The 17,449-nt window shown below is 37.8% G+C and overlaps 1 protein-coding gene across 1 annotated transcript in view; it reads left to right on the top strand.

Moving 5' to 3' along the window:
* LOC122810348 (carboxylesterase 5A-like) overlaps positions 1 to 17,449 on the top strand; it is a 384,579-nt gene that overhangs the window by 195,728 nt on the left and 171,402 nt on the right. The window contains exon 7 of the mRNA XM_044081929.1: positions 14,239 to 14,343. Within this exon, the coding sequence (XP_043937864.1) occupies positions 14,239 to 14,343 (105 nt within the window). The remainder of the gene's footprint in view (positions 1 to 14,238; positions 14,344 to 17,449) is intronic.

Below are 17,449 nucleotides of genomic sequence, written 5' to 3'. Positions count from 1 at the left end.
CTCTGAGTCTACTTTAAAGAGTGGGCTATTGATGTTGTAATTTACAGGGGTATTTGACATCCAAAAGGGTATGATAATACTTTTTTTTTTTTTTTAGTCAATGGCTCTGCCACCAAACATTTGCCTGATGTAGAGCCTACTGAAAGATGTCTACATTTTGGGGGGATTCAGTGATTGCCCCCAGCTTGCAATCATAAGCAAACTTTGTAATCTAGAGACTTTCCACAAAATTGCCTTGACCTCAGAGATGTATATTACAAACAGGAGTGGTCCCAGTACTGAGCCCTGTGGCACACTAATAGTAACTGGCCTCTTGCTGGGTCTGGATTCACCCACTTTATCCATGTGTCCTGTCCATGAGCCAAATGGTTATCCATCTGCGGACATAGGGATCTTTGCCCAGTTTTGTGAGTTTATTTATAATGCCTGAGTGAGGAATTCTGTCAAATGCCTTTGCCAGATTAAGGTAGGTGGTATGTACTGGTAAGGCCTTCCTGACTTTCTCAAAGAAATCCACCAGATTCAGTAGGCCTGACCTGTCCTTGACAAAGTTGAATTGGATCAGGTCCATTGTTTGGAGGTCTTTTATGTCATTACATATCAGGTCCATGATTATTCTTTCCATGGCCTTACATATAAGACTTATCAAACTTATGGGTCTGTAATTTCCTGGGTCAGTAGATGGCCCTCCTTTATGCAGAGGGATGTCTGTTGCTGTTCTCCACTCAGGACAAAGTTAGTCCAGAATCAGGAATCATCCATCTGCATCCTAATGGGCCTGGTAAGTCCTGATTTAAACTGTTTAAAAGAAAACCTGGTATATTGCCAAGCCCCATTGAAGTCATGTTTTTTGCTTTAGACAGCACAGTGGCAACCTCTTCTTAGGTGATAATTGGCAGTGGAGTCGTGGAGGATATTTCTTTGGGGGAGAACTTGGGGTGATGAGGAGGTGAAATTTGAACCAAATTTCTCTGCCAGAAGATTTGCTATTTCTTCTGTCTGAGTATATGTGATTGCTGACATAACTAAAAATGCCTTATGGTTATCCATAGCTTTGGGGGTTATTTTTACCTCAAAGTCTTCTTTCAGAGACTTAACTATTTCCCTGATTCACTTGTTTAGACTAATGAGGGACTTATTGCTCGGTTGTGCACATTTCCTCTTACTTCTCAACAGGATACTAATACTGTGGTCCACCAGGGTGGCTTGGTTTTGTGGTTTGACCTGGGCTTATTTTGGTCTGGTACTGTCGTTCCTATGTGTTGTTGCCTCACAGTAAGATGCTGTCTGGTTCGATTCTCAGCTAGAGCGTCTTCTGCGTGGAGACATGTGTGAATGGGTGTACCTTCGTTGAAGGTTGTGCATCAGGCCTGGCAAGCCGGTATGTAAAAATCAACTGCCAATCATTAGCAGACCTGAGTTCTGCTGTGGCGACCCCTAACTGGAAAAAGCTGAAAGACACAAACAAACTGCTGTTCCTATGCAGTTGTTTATATGATAACACAGGACTTTTGTGTATGCCTCTGCATAGGGTTTTGTGTTTTCTGGATTTGGGGGAGCTTGGAAACTACCTATGCCATCCCTTAAAAGTGGGTAATTCACCTCAGAGAAGTTCTTAAAGTTTTTGGGGGTTAAGTGGGGGGATTTGTTTTACCTTTATTTCAAGGGAGATGGCTTTGTGATCTGATCTTAACATTGAGGACATAACACTTGGTTGGGGGGGTGCAGCACTCTCCTATGTTTGTGAGTACCAGATCTAGGATACTTGCTCTGCTAGTGGTAGGCAAACTAGCTGCTTCAGGGCATTTTAATTTACAAAGACAATAAATCTTGTTAGTGGTCATGTATGCCTCCCAATTAATGGAGGGGTAGTTAAAATCATCCATGAGTATGGTACTGGGCTGGATGGAGAATTATTCTAGTAATTTCAAGTATGGTGTATGGGGTTCCTGGTTCCTAGTGGAGGACCTGTATTTAGCAGGAATAAGGAAAGGGATTGTTTCCATGGTTAGTTGGTCACAGAGTAGCTTAAGCATGTCATATTGTTTGACCAGCCTTGAGGTCTGCGTATTCTTTATGTAGATAGATACATCTCCACCTTTTGCTCTTTCGTGTTCACTGGATGGTCAGAATGTATGAAAGACAGTATAGCCATGCACTGCCGGAGTTTCCGTGGCTTAGAACCATGTTTCAGTAACTGAACAGATGTTAGCATCCTCCAGGGTGATGAGAGCTTCCAGGGAGTGCAGTTTCTTGTTGAGACTCCTGACATTGAGCAGTAACACCTTTAGCTTGTCCTGAGTAGCTTTTGTTATGTTGGAAGGTTTTTCTATTTGGCAATGCCTAAAAAGACCCTATAGGAATAGATAATGTTTTGGCCAATGTTCGAAAGCCCAGAGGTGAAAGGTTAAGATGATCCCTGGCAAAGCAGAGTGGCCTATCAACCATGTCCTCTCAGACTGACAAGTATTGGACCCCTTAGGAATGATAGTAGTAGCTAAGCCAGTTGTTAAAATTGATCATTTTCTGCTGGTATTGTGGCATAATCTTTGGAGATGGTAGACTGTGACTTGATGCTTGGCTCATGCCTGCCCATGGCACACATTCTGAGAGCTCAGTCATGTCTCTCTTCATATGATCCAAGGAGTTACATCTCAGGTCATTCATGCCCACATGGACTATGACTGCTTCATACTGGTACCTATGAGAAAGTGACCTGAGTGCTTGTGTGATCTGGCGAATTCTGGCCCCTGACAGGCAACTAACTCTAACTTTCCCATTATCTAGCCTGGTAAGAGGGACATCAGTGTGTCTCACGATGGAGTCTCCTATGACCAGAAATTTGGGTCATGGAGTGCTTCAGCTTAAGATCTTAGTAGTTGAGGCACAATGAGATGTGGCTTTAAGTGCTGTGATGGAAATTGTCTTGTTTGTGTACATGCAACGTTTCTGAGGACTGCACCTGAAAGGCCTTTGAAGTCTGAGTAGGTTACATGTGAGCATTCCTTCATATGTGGGTCTATGTGTGTGTGTGTGGTCCTTTGTCGGTGCAGTGAGTGATGTGTGTGAGTCACTGGCAACCTGTTTGTTGCTTTTTGTGCCTGTATGTGAGAGTCTAGCCCCCAATGCCAATGTTTAACTTCATCTCTCACATACTGTATTTATCTGTTTGAGAATTAAGTCATTGTCAGTGTACATAAGGCAATTCTTACATTGCCTCAGGATACCCATGTCTACCAAGCTGGATGCAGAGTTAGCAGGAAAGTACCCATCCAGGTTTGCAGGTCCTAATGTGCAATTGAAAGTAATAGCGATGGAGGGTGTTTGTAACCAGATGAGGGAAGGGTGCTTATGTGGTGATGATGCTCAGCACCAAAATCGTATGCTACGTGAGCAGCAATAGTCCTGGGTACAATAATAGGTTAGCTAGCACAGTAAACTTTCAGTGTATAATGACAATAAGAAATGTTTCCAGATGTTTGCATCTATACAGGGCACTATCATAATGAGTAGCTCAGTGCAAATGTGCCAAATTTATACCAGCACTGGAAATACAGAAGGCTGACTGCACCTTCTGGCCAATACAATGACTACATTTAGAGCCCTTTTGTATGCTTCCCAACTCGGATAGACCAGGTAAACACCTACTGACACTAAATGAATAATCCCAGTCCTCCTAATGTAAAGCACAATAAAGGAGTGTCCAGAGTGAAATGTTACCACAAACAAACTTAAGATACAGGAACAGCAGTATACTTTAAACAACTTCTAAAAGTGTGATTATTCAATAAAAGTATTTCACTTTATAGAAATAAGCCAAGAGCCACTCAACTGTACAGAATTTGTAAAGGTAATAAAAACAAGATAAGCAAATTATTATGCCTTCCAGCCAATAAAACAACTGCATCTGGGAATCTCTGTTGAGTTTCTCCAACCTATACAGAGCAGGCTACCACCTAGCACTACTAGATGGAAAATCCACTGTCCTCTTGATGTAAAAATACAAAAAAGTGCTTGCTAGTGTAAAAAATACACTATGTTATCCAACAGCTGGCTAGATAATGAATTCAGAGCAAGTAAATTAGTAGAGCAGACAATGAGAGGAAAAAATGCATTTGTTTTTTTTTTTTTCAAAATAAGCACAAAGAACGGCAAATAAATAGTTTGAGATATAAAATGCAGTGTAGAAAGGGAGGAGCTTATAAAGCTCAATTTATAGTTAGTGTGGACAGCTTAAATCACCAAATTCACACATAAAGGAGTGAGAGGGTGGTTGGACAAAATAACTAGCAGGGAGTCACGGAAAGCCCCTGTCATTTTTGCAGGCTTGGGGTTTTATCAGAAAAGACAAAGACCCAGAAATTCCCTGTGTATTTAAGTATCACTTAAAAAACAAATTACAAATACAGTTACTGGCATGCAATGGATCCCAAAGGACGATGGCACTAAGAAATAGTAGAAATAAATCCAACAGTCTTCCTTTAAGTTCAAATGCTCTCTCTCAGAACGCAACTCAGCACAATAAAAGATGCAGTAGCAGTCAGCAGACCAACAAAAAGCTTTTAATAACAGAGTAGCGCTTTCACCAACAGGCTTTATCAACTCACAATGAAAACCTCATACTAATGGTGTATATATATCAAGTACAAGCACCTGACATAGGTCAATTAATTAAAACTGATTGATGCATTTAAAGAAATAGCTTAAAATAGTTAAATACTATAACTCCATATAAAACAAATACTTCTTACACAATATTGCCCCTAAAACATTTATCTAAATTAAATATAAGCATTTGTTTTATATGGAGTCATAGTATTTAACTATTTTAAGCTATTTCTTTAAATGCATCAATTAGTTTTAATTAATTGACCTATGTCAGGTGCTTGTACTTGATATATATACACCATTAGTATGAGGTTTTCATTGTGAGTTGATAAAGCCTGTTGGTACTCTGTTATTAAAAGCTTTTGTTCTGCTGACTGCTACTGCATCTTTTATTGTGCTGAGTTGCTCTGAGAGAGCATTTGAACAAAGGAAGACTGTTGGATTTATTTCTACTATTTCTTAGTGCCATCGTCCTTTGGGATCCATTGCATGCCAGTAACTGTATTTGTATATTTTATTTTTTACTATACTGGCTTTGGTATCCTGCTCCGTTTGGTGTTCGTTCTTCTGCTATCCATAAAAAACAAATTAACCAATGGAAAAAAACATGAAACGTGCAGCTTAGATAATTTGTGTCCATCTCCCACATAGCACAAAAACACCAGACCAAGCAGATTTCTTAAATCAGAAAATAAAATGGAACAGGTAAAGCAGAAAGCAGCTCTATCTGTTTAAGAAACTCACTGACAAAAATATAGGTTTACTTTCCTCACCTAGCAGGGAGTCACCAAAAGTGCTTGTAGTTTTTTGTTGGCTTTGAGTCTTATCAGGAAAAGACAAAGACCCAGAAATTCCCTGTGTATCACTCAAGAAACAAATTAACCAATGGAAAAAATGTGAAATGTGCAGCTTAGATAATTTAAGTGTCTATCTCCCATACAGAACAAAAATAGCAGGCCAAGCAGATTTCTAAAAATAGAAAATAGAACTTGACAGTTTGAAAATTATATAAAGACTACATTAAAAACATAAGAACTTAAGATGGACACCATACTTTTTATTAGTGGATTAATCTATTAACTTTGACAATGTGGAGAATTGAGTCAGGCACTGATTTAACCAAATAAGGTAATTTAAGACTGGGACAGCACCATTTTAAAGGGAATATTGGACTTTTCTCTTTCTCTGGTAGCAAATAATGAATAAGAAATTACAAAAGAGAGTCAATGAAACATGGAAAGTAAATCTAATGCTATAATCTTGTTAGACCATAGTGAATGGTAGATAAATTAATGTATTGTTAATATGAAATGTATATATTCCCTTCCTATTGAGGACTAACTCACTCACTGTCTGATAAGTTGCATCTGACTCCTAGATTGACCCCTTGGACAGCAATCACGAACTGCAGAGTGTACAAGGCAAAGGGGAAAGAAGAAGCAAGTTACCAGGTCTTTTTTATATATCATGCATGCATACAATCACACCTATGAACAATCTATACAGCCCCTGTGAACCATCTTACTGCATATGTCTTCAGAATGTGGGAATAAACCAGAACACCTGGAGTAAAGCCTTGCAAACACAAAAAGGACATGCAGACTCAGCACAGAAGGCATTTCTTCTGAGAAATAAACCAGAGAACCTCTTGCTTATTAAAGACTAGGGAATTCTTACTTTGTTTAGGATTTACTTGAATGTTTAACTTGTATTAGTATAATGGGAGAGTGTACTGAATATAATTGGAAATATGATCATCTGCTTCATGTAAATGGAAATATGCACCATGCATGTGGACTGCATTGAATGATAACAATGCTTCTTTGTTAAATAAAGTTGCTTTCAACTTAAAAAATGGAAAGTCAACCATTCCATCCTAAGAGTCTGATTACACACACACACACACACACACACACACACACACACACACACACACACACACACACACACACACACACACACACAGTAGAAAGCCTCTGCCAGGCCCTGTTTGACCTAATTAGTAAAACACTGGATAAATACAAATGCATATTAAACACACAGAAAAATGATAATGTAAGCTCATTAAATAAAGGTAACAAGCATACCATCAGCTAAACCAACATAAAAAAATATATGACGGGAGAAGCATTCATTGCTTACATTGATGTGCTTCTAGTACTTTGAGTTGAAAATAAAATTATTATTTGTGGTTTTGATGTTATGCTATCTGGGAAACAGTATAAGTGCTTGTTAACCACTGGATTACTGATATGAAAGTCTCCTAATCTGGAGTCATTCGCATAGTAGTACTCATTGAAGTGCTTTGCAGTACTGGTAGCAGTTTCCAAACGGATCTGTGCAGTAGGACACAACACTATAAAGAAGGGTCCCGTAAATGACCCTGAAAATTTCATACCATGAGTATATACAGATAAACGTTATAACTCTCCACAGCAATTGATTAGTTAAAATGGGTAGAGGAATTATTTTAGATTAAAATATATTACAAAACATATTACTATCACATGTAAATTACTACTAAATACGAAACTCAACATGCTAAAAAAATAAAAAATAAATACAGATGCCCATTTTGAAATACAATAAGATCCTTGAAGATGTGCATGGTACAGAAATGAATGAACCTCCAGGGAGTGTAAGTCACTCTGCCTCAGACTCCTGCATCACAGTACTCAGGCATGCAGTAATATCTGTACCATGCAAACTTCCTTGTGTCATATTGTATACTTATAAAACGGGCAATGAACACTGATCAGATGGCTAGCTGCCTGTACAGCAGATATTATACTCCAACTCAAATATTTCTCAAAATCAACATAACATAATAAAAAGAAGCAGAATAAATCAAGACTCTCACATATTAAATTTACATTAACAAATGCACAAAAATCCAAATGTAAGTACATTACCTGACTCAAAAAAGTTAAACATCAGAAATAAAGTAAAAACATAAACCTTCCAAAAAAGAAATAAAGCTGTATAGCAAGAAACTGGAAGTGAATTATATAAAGAGAAGACCCGCAGTTCCGACAGCAATGTAAATCAGAAAGTCAGACACTCTAACCTCTGAGCAAAATTACACACACACACACACACACACACACACACACACACACACACACACACACACACACACACACACACACACACAGCCTGAAGTTAGTCAGTATCAATCAGTTCCCTACCCCAGTAAAGAAATATAAAATAAACAAAAAAATGAAAATAATGCTTAATCCATCACTCTAACCTATGATTCAATTTATACCTAAATACAAATGCAATAGAAAGGCTTTGAGAAGTGGGATACAAGGGGGTTAGAAAAGATACTTAGCATGCTTAAAATGGCAGTAATAAGTGCAGTCAGTTGGCCATTTAGATGCACTGTTTGGACACCTTTATGCTCTACCTGCAGTTTGCATAGATTACAAACAATCTGTCATTCTCTTGAATCAGGGGAGTTTCATTAGTGCGGTAGTGTGGTGAATCAGGGCAGTTTCATTAGTATGGTAACATGGTGAATCAGGGCAGTTTCATTAGTGCGGTAATGTGGTGAATCAGGGCAGTTTCATTAGTATGGTAACATGGTGAATCAGGGCAGTTTCATTAGTGCTGTAATGTAGTGAATCAGGCCAATTTCATTAGTACTGTAACATGGTGAATCTAGGCAGTTTCATTAGTGCGGTAATGTAGTGAATCAGGCCAATTTCATTAGTACAGTAACATGGTGAATCAAGGCAGTTTCATTAGTGCGGTAATGTGGTGAATCAGGGCAGTTTCATTAGTACGGTAATGTGGCTGCTGCTCTACATCTTTAGTAAGAGGATGATTCTCCTAAGTGAGACAGCTGGAGAAGAAACCTGGCAAAGTAATAAATTTAACGGAGATTAGCTGGCAAAGAAACCTTTAGAAGGGTATATTTGTGAGATGTCACTCCTTATGTTTATGGAAGGCCATGTCTGCTGATACAACTGATGGCTGAAAAAATAAGCAAATGAGAAACTTAAGCTCTACTGAGTCAGCAGGATCTAATGGTGGAAAAGTGAGCTTATCTAACATAAAGCTAAAGTCACATAAAATTAATAACTTCCTTAATGGAAGGCCTGAGATGAAATGCCCCCTTGAAAAGCCTTGTGGAAGCCATAAGATTCTATTCTTATCTTCATAAAATGTAGAAATGCCTGCCAATTGAAGCTTAGTCATAACAGCTAAGAGCAGAGTCATGGGGCTAGAACAAATACAAAAACCTGTTTGGGGGGGTGTTGAGAAAGGTCCACATTTTTTCAACTTCTCATATAAAGAATAAATCACACTTTTCTGAGTACATTCTTCCCTGTAAAGTTATTCAGAAGCATGCTAGACAGACCATGGTAAAAGTCACAGAGCCTGCAGAGACAGGTGTAGAACCGCAAAGGAGTGACAAAAATGCTGCCACAAATGAGGGAGGAGCTTGTAGGCTAAATGGAAATGAGTCTACCTATGCCCCCTACACTCTATTCAGCAAGCAAGAAATTATGAGATAGCTATCAGTAACCTGTTCCTGTAAGTTCTTCCCTTACTTGTTTCCTTGACGTGTCTGGCAGTGGGTACAGAGGGTTAAGGCTGTGGCTGGAGTTCTTGTGGTACAGAATGTTGTACATCATCCTCTTGGGGCAAGGTTTGGCGATATCATTGAGGAACCTGTTCCTGTAAGTTCTTCCCTTACTTGTTTCCTTGACGTGTCTGGCAGTGGGTACAGAGGGTTAAGGCTGAGAGCTGGAGTTCTTGTGGTACAGAGTTTGATTTCCTCAGCCATCATTTGCTTACTCTGTGACCTTGAGCATGTCATTTAAATAGACCTTGCTTGGAGGGTCACCTAGAAATGTGTGCTAGGCTCCTCAATGATTTCCTGGACTGCAAGTCTAGCAACAACCTTTGAACCTATGATTAAGAGAAATGAGACTGAAGAAGTTGTCACATGGTGAAGAAACAAAATGATCAGTGACAAGGTGACACTTATATGAGAGGACACAGCATTACACTGAGAGGTTACTTAGTTGTAGAAAACATACGTCTGCTAATCTTTTCAAGTAATGAATTTACAACTCATGAACCCCAATGACACACCAAAGGAGAAAAGCTTCCCTACGCAACAGATTACAGTGAGATCCTCTCTGTTTATCGGATTATCACACTACTGCCCTTCTGTCTCATGGGAACCTAATGAATCAGTGCTTGCCAGCCCAGAAACACCATTTTTACCATTTAAACAATAATATGTGGACAGGATTCATGAATGAACCAGTGGCTTTGTACAATATTCTGGATGAAGTGATAATTCAACCTGTCACTGGAACCAGAACCAGAACAAGGTATTTGAGTACCCTAAGCTCTTCCCTAATTTGCCATCCTTGTCAACTCAAAGTTAAGGACTAGTTAAAAAAGTTACCTCTCTGAGTTGAGCATCACCCAAAAAATAAACTCTTTGAACATAACACCTGGGATGCCTACCCTCTTTACCCCCCCCCCCTAGCTAAACCTCTGAAAAAAGAGCCCTGGAAAGACATAACAGGGAACAGACCTTCTGTGGATGCCTTTCCTACAAGCAGCCTAAATCTAGTCTGTACTGGAAGAAGTAGTGCAGTGGACTATGGAAAAATTACACAGAAGATGATCTTATGCTGGTTGTGAGTAATTCAGAGATGCACATAAACAGCGGTGCAATGCATGAAAATGCTTGATATGCATGTATTTGTTTTATTTATTTTACAGTTTGTTTGCCAGGATAGTCCATTGGGCCAATAAGAGCCTGTTTTCAATGGAGTCCCAAGGAGAAAAGCTCCATGAACAACAATATAATATGAAAACAATACATTTACATTTATGTAATGCTATTGAAGAATGATGATATTACACAAGACAAAACAAATCCATGATTGCAGTGAAAATGCAGTCAAACATGCAAAAGGTAAAATTACACACACACACACACACACACACACACACACACACACACACACACACACACACACACACATAAATAAGTCAAATTATTTTAAGAAAAATCCATTGGTGCATATTCCTGTTAGATTTGGTACAATGTGAAATAACACAGGGTTGACATTACAGTTTTAAATGAAATCTTAGCAGAGTTAAAGTAGGATAGGGGATAAGAGATGTTAATTGTTGAATATAAGATGGGTGGGACAATAATAATAAAAAAAAATGACTGCATAAATAGATGCAAATTAACTAGTACTTGCAAATAAGGAAAATATAATAAGCAAATGCATACATCCAAAGCAGGGATATGATTCAGAGACCTGTGGAACTGCTTGACTAAGGATATCCACATTATACGATAATAATGTAGCAGTATATGCATTAGTAAAGACAGGAGTCGTAGCAATTATAGCAAAAGAGCATGCATTAGTACTCCCCCCGATGTCAGTGCTGGCATTTCTGCATGCAGCAGTCATCCATGCCTTTAGTGATGACACAGGCAAATGATGACACTCATCTAAACAGTCTGAAAATATTACTTTGCTACAGATTCATTTTATGTCCTAAACAAGTTTTCACGGTACCACTGGTGCTTTTGTGTTTTACTGACTTTTGTTATAAGAAGCGCAGAAAAAAATGTTATTGGTGGGCATTCCTTTTTACATTTAGAGTTCCACTTTTGCTCAGTCAAATTAAAGAAACCAACTAAAGTCATGTTAAATTAACTGGTAACATACCACAAACAAGATATTATGTAATTCAAAATTGTTAGTGCAGCTCCATTTTGTGAAAAGTATTTTCTGGTTGTATAGTTCCTTGTTTTGTTATTTACTGTATTTAACTCCTGTCTGTCAAGCAATTACACATGAGACGTACGTATATACAGAATCTGTTGAAGACTGGGGGGGGGGGGGGTGACAGGGGCACTTAGTGATCTAAAAAGGGCAATTTTCTAAAACTGTTCGCTACCACAACATAGGTTGACTTGGAGAACATTTTAAGCTTAGCCAATTTTGGTGCTTCATCTCACCTATCCCATGGCTAATAATTGTATATTAGCCCTAGTGAGAATAAATGTGATCATACTATAGATAATTTGAGGGGACCCATGTAAGGGATGCAGCATTTAGGAACTGCCTCTATCCATTAGTGGCATGAGGGGCAATCCTTTATTACATTTTCTATTACCCATCCTTAGATCCAAGTTGCATTTGAATATGGACAGGGATGAGCTTTGTTTTACTTGCATGGATAGTCTTTTCTGGATATATATCCATCTCTGCACAACATTTAGTTTAGATATGTGGACTGAGTATTTCTGATGCCATTTGACTTGCTGATGTTCAATAGGTCCATCTGCATTAGGTCGGAGGATGCCTTGTATGCCAGACATGTCACCTCTAAGCACTCTGTATGTTACTGAGTATAGTGATAAATCTTTGAGGTGGTCCATGCAAGGTCAATTGTTTAGGACTTGTATCCTTTTAGTAAGGTATCTCTGTGGGTATTTCAGTTGTTGCATGGGTCGGGACAGATACATGCCAAAGTGGGCTGGGCATTATACAAAATGATTGACCTAATGAGGGTTTGTAAAGGGGACAATAACATTTCTAGATCTAGTCACAATCAATTTGTTTATAAGCTGCGCAATATAGAAAGACTTTCTTATGACTTTGGGCACATGTTGTTCAAAAGGTAGGTCACTGTACACACAAGTTCCCAAATGCCAAATAACGGGGTCAGTTCTCAGGGAGCATTATCAGTTTGGCAGTTCCCTGGAGTAGATGACCTCCCAAAGGATACGATAATATATGTCTTGGAGTTTAATTTCAATTCATGATTCTGGCACCAGTTACTGTTTTGGGCAAACTTTCCTGCATGATGGTTAAGTCATTTGGGGATTCAATAACTGCTCCTCGCTTGCAGTCATCTCATACTTAGTATTTCCTTTTACGTTTGAGATGTGTATGCCAAACAGAAAAGGTCTCAGCACCAAACCATGGGGGACTCCATTGGTGACTGATCTCTTCCCCTATTTTGATCTCCTGCATCCTGTGAGCAAACATACATGTATACTTTCTTTGATTCACCTTCCTGATTGTATTAACCTGAGTGTATTAAATTATATTCCTTGTATAATACAGGACCACTTGTTAGAATTTGTGTTTAAATTTGTAGTTTGGAACAGTCTTCTAGTAAGCAATGAAACAAAATGTTTCAACCAATAATGACAAAAGTACCCATTTCAGAAAATTTTAACCAAAAAAGGCCACTCAGACTTCTGTCATTACAATCCACCAATAACAGTAAATATGCAAAATCTCTGCTGAAGTAAGTCATCTAAATAATGTCACATTAAGGGGGTCTGTAATGAAGGGGTTGCTGCTTGCAAACAACTTTATAGTTCATTGTTTCATCTACAAATAAAGTGCCTGTTACCCTTGCAGAATAAATTGCCTATGCTACATTAAAAAATGATAAGCTAGTAATTTTGCAATGGGGAATGAATGGCAAACTGATAATGGGTTCATAGTTACTAGGTAACTCTTCCAAAGGAGGACAGTCATAGGACTACAGCATTCACTCCCATTAAAGTATAACACAGTACAGTATCAGCGATCCATCCGCATATTGTGGGAGTGGAACCCACAGCCTTCTGCATCAAATGCAAGTATACTACCTGTTGTGCTACTAACAATACAAGCAACTTAGCATAAGTAGCACTAAACTTCTCTTCCTTTGAAGCTCTCAGCTCTTTGTAAAATCCACTTGACAATCAACTAAATCTCTGAACTTCACAACACAAGAAATCTGGAAAAAGCCAAAATTTATATGGGGGGGCAAAGGCCCAAAACCACAGACATATTTTAAATATTGGTTATATAATCTTAGAAAGTTGCTAAAATAAAGTGTTTTGTGTTACCATGTGTTTCCTGAAATATAGGAAGACTGAAACTTAGAGCTATCATTATTTAGTGAATTCAGTTCTCACTGATTTGCCAGAAAAAGACATATTTTAAGAGGAATAGACCAAAAGTATGAGCCAAACATTCTGTGAAAATCTGGACAGTGGAGAGCTATTGACTCAACTCCCTGAATCACAAGTGGTAGTATGGGTTGAGAATTCAGGCTCTTGTTTGAGCCTAACACTACCCACCAGGTATACCTAACTGGGGCATTTTACACACACACACACACACCCACACACACACACATGAGCAACATAACTCCTGCAAATAAAAGAACAAAACTCTCCTTACCAGCATGGCTCTGGCAGCACCAATGGAACAGTGGCAGCATAACTCCTGTAACACAGAGGAATAAGAGAACAAGAACAGCTAGTTTAGTTAACTTCCATGTGCGAATCCACATTAGCGTGAAAACTCCACTTCATTAATTTTTCCCGACAGGTCTTGCGGCTGTAAAAGTGGGGGGCTCCCCCTCCCCCTGGCTATATGGTTCCAGCACCCATGCATATATAAAGTACTGTCAAAAGTTCTAGAAATATCTGTTCATTTTAATATAACAAAGTTTCTCTTCTTTAAAATTATTGTGAAATCGTATTTTGAAAACTATTTTAAGTGGCTTGTTTCCATGGCATATTTTCACAAATGTTATTTTTTTATGTTTTCCTTGATTATGCTTCAGATGATTGCTAACTTTTCTGGATGCGATACACTCAGTTCTGCATCTATGGTCAAGTGTTTAAGAGAGAAATCTGAAGAAGAAATATTGAAGGCTACAAGTTCCTTGGTTTGTATACATACTAATTTAATTTCTTTGTGAATAATCAATATTTTTAAGTTTGTGATTAATATAATGGAGTTTCTTTCATAAAGACAGGCATTTTGTTCAGATTCACAGTTCTCCTTAAAAGATTTATTTTAATGAAAAACAAAATCAAAAGCACCGTCACTTCTGAAAAAGTATTTTTGTTTCCAGAAACTGGCATTCTGATAGGAGTGGATTATAAGAAATATGAAGATCCTTCTTCAAGCAGGAGACATTTTAGTATAACAATTGAACTTCTACACAGTGATGTCAGTCATAATCCAGCATTTTTCTGTAATACTTGCTTGAACCTTTCCTGCAGGCTGATTCTTCTCTCTTAGAGATACATTGTAGTACTGGCTGGTGTAAACCTCATAGAAAAGTGGAGCTAGTCTGTGTGTTACTGTATATCCTACACAACAATTCAAATCCATTAGTAAATCCATCCATCCACAACCCACTTTTTATCATTATGCATATAGGGTCAGGGTATCACATGAACAGTAGCCATCATCTAAATCTAATGTTCACACTGCTGGGTGGTTAGCCCTACCATGGAATTCAAACCCATTAGTCACTGACCTGTAATTTCCAGTGACATATAATTTCACAGGTCACCTGGCCTAACCTTATGGGCAATGAATGCAGCAGATGTCACTTTTTCTGACTGTAAGAAAATGGTTTACATATCTGGCTTATTTGTTAATACATTTGAAAGGTAATGGCAATATTTTTTATGTCTGCTAACAATATTGCAGATGAGATAATAATGTGGCTAAAATTAGAAAAAGATATGCATTATAACCACATTTACTGATACAACTTTGATCTAGGTTCTACATTTATGCCTCTATCTTTGTATACATATATATATATATATATATATATATATATATATATATATATATATGTCTGTTTGATCAAATGGTTCTATGTCTTGTGATCATATACTAACAATTAAACTTCCAGCAAGGAAATTTACATTGTTTTCACAGGGGGAAAATCCCAATGCACCCCTTAATAATTATGTATTTATTTATTTATTTGTTTATTTATTTATTTATTGTATTTGTTTACCTGGGTAGTACACTGATCACAATAGACCATTTGCAGGAACAGCCCGGGTGAAGAAATTCACAAAAAAAAAAACATTGAACAGAACAAATTCCCAAACAGAGTCATCACAGAATAGATAATACCACAGACAATTGATACAATAATGTAAATATAAGAAAAACAAATGTGAATTTTACTCTGAAACCACACAAAAGACCAGTGAAAACAGCTCTACTTTCCAAAATAAGAATTTAATAAAAACCTTTTAGTTGTCTCTAGAGAGACAACTAAAAGGTTTTTATTAAATTATTTGAAAAGAGCTGTTTTCACTGGTCTTTTGTGTGGTTTCAGAACAATTTGCTTTTGGATAGTGGTTATTTTATAAATGTGAATTTTAGTTGAAACATGAGAGGGAAGCAGCAACTTAGAACAGTGGGTCAAAGAAGAAATGAAGCAGGTGAGGAGGGAGTTAGGTTATGTCTAGTGCAAAAGCACTTGCAGTCAGATTTTTGATGCAGTTGTCTTCTGAGTTCGGCTCTGAAAGTGGGAAAAGAAACTTCTTTTAGGTAAAGAGGAAATGATTGCCACCAGAGTTTGGGTGCAAGAATGGAAAAGGAATGGTTGGTACAGTGCATGTTAGTTTAGGGTGTTTGGAGTGAGGGAGTTAATTGTGAGAGGTTTCGAAAGTTATGGGGGTAGTTTTATTATGGAGTTTGGCTGAAAGAGGCGGGAGGCAACTGGATGTTTGAAAAGAAGAGACCCTAGGAGTAGCTCAGCTCTGTACATGACTGGTAGCCATTTGGCTTTGGAGGGGGTGATGCAGTGGTATTCCTTAGGGAGAATTGGAAATTAATCTGCAGATTTTGGTTTCAATAGACTGTAGAGTGGATGAGTATTTTTTAGAAGTTATGGCTATGAGGTGGACCCCAATTTCAAGTTAAGCAAGGAGGACTCCTTTGCCAGTTGCTGCTCTAGCTAGTCCAAAGAGAAAGGGATATATTTTCTGGGACCAGAATGAAAGAGAACTGATTTTTTTCCTGGTGTTTTCAATGTGGATGTATTTGTTTCTCTTGGGTAATTATTAAGATAGCATATACAAAATCTCAACATCACCTAACTCCAAGATTGCACAATTCCAGTGAAAGGGCATATTCCCATACACCAGGGACTGTCCATCTCAAAAATTGGTGGACAAAACAGATGTCGACATTAATGCATTTCGATTATTATTACAAGTCCCATATAAAATATCTTTACGTGCTCATCTCTCTCCATGTGTGCATCTATCTTTCACTCTCAGTATTTGCACACATATATCTGGCTGATGTTCATTTATGTACGACAATGCAGGTAGGTGTTTCATTTTTAAGGGTTTTGGCAGAAATTTGTTAATATTTAATTTTTGTGGGAATTTGTAGGAGTAAGTTGGGGTAGGTAGGTGAGAGTGTGTGTGTGAGTGTTGAATGTGGTGATTTTTGTACATGTGTAGTGTATGTGTGAGTGTAAATATGACTGTCTGCAATGGGAGTGTAGGGCAAGTAAGGGAAGGTTTGTGTTTTTTTTTTTTTGAGTTAGTGTGACCTCGACGTTGGTATATATACGTAGCTGGGGTGTGGAGGGTTTAGCGCCCCACATGGGGGGGTGCAGGGGGCTTGCCCCCTTGCAGAAACATATGGTAATGTATTATTTTGAGTTATTTAGTGTTCATGTATTGTTTAGGGGGAGGATTGGATTTTTATTTGTGTTTTGTTATTTTCTATATTTTTATTGTTCATTATTTTGTACTTTCATGTTTGTGAGATTTCAGTATTTTGAGATTAGAAAGTGGACCCATATACATATATATATATATATATTTTTATATATATATATATATATATATATATATATATATATATATATATGTGTGTGTGTGCGTGTGTGTGTGTGTGTGTGTGTGTGTGTATATATATATATATATATATATATATATATGTATATATATATATATATATATGTGTGTGTGTGTGTGTGTATATATATATATATATAT

This window comes from Protopterus annectens, chromosome 8.part1 (genome assembly GCF_019279795.1).
Source record: "Protopterus annectens isolate FY-2018-M chromosome 8.part1, PAN1.0, whole genome shotgun sequence".
NCBI classification, from domain to species: domain Eukaryota; kingdom Metazoa; phylum Chordata; order Ceratodontiformes; family Protopteridae; genus Protopterus; species Protopterus annectens.
The sequence above is the reverse complement of the archived record's forward strand: the minus strand, read 5'-3'. Positions and strand labels throughout refer to the sequence as shown.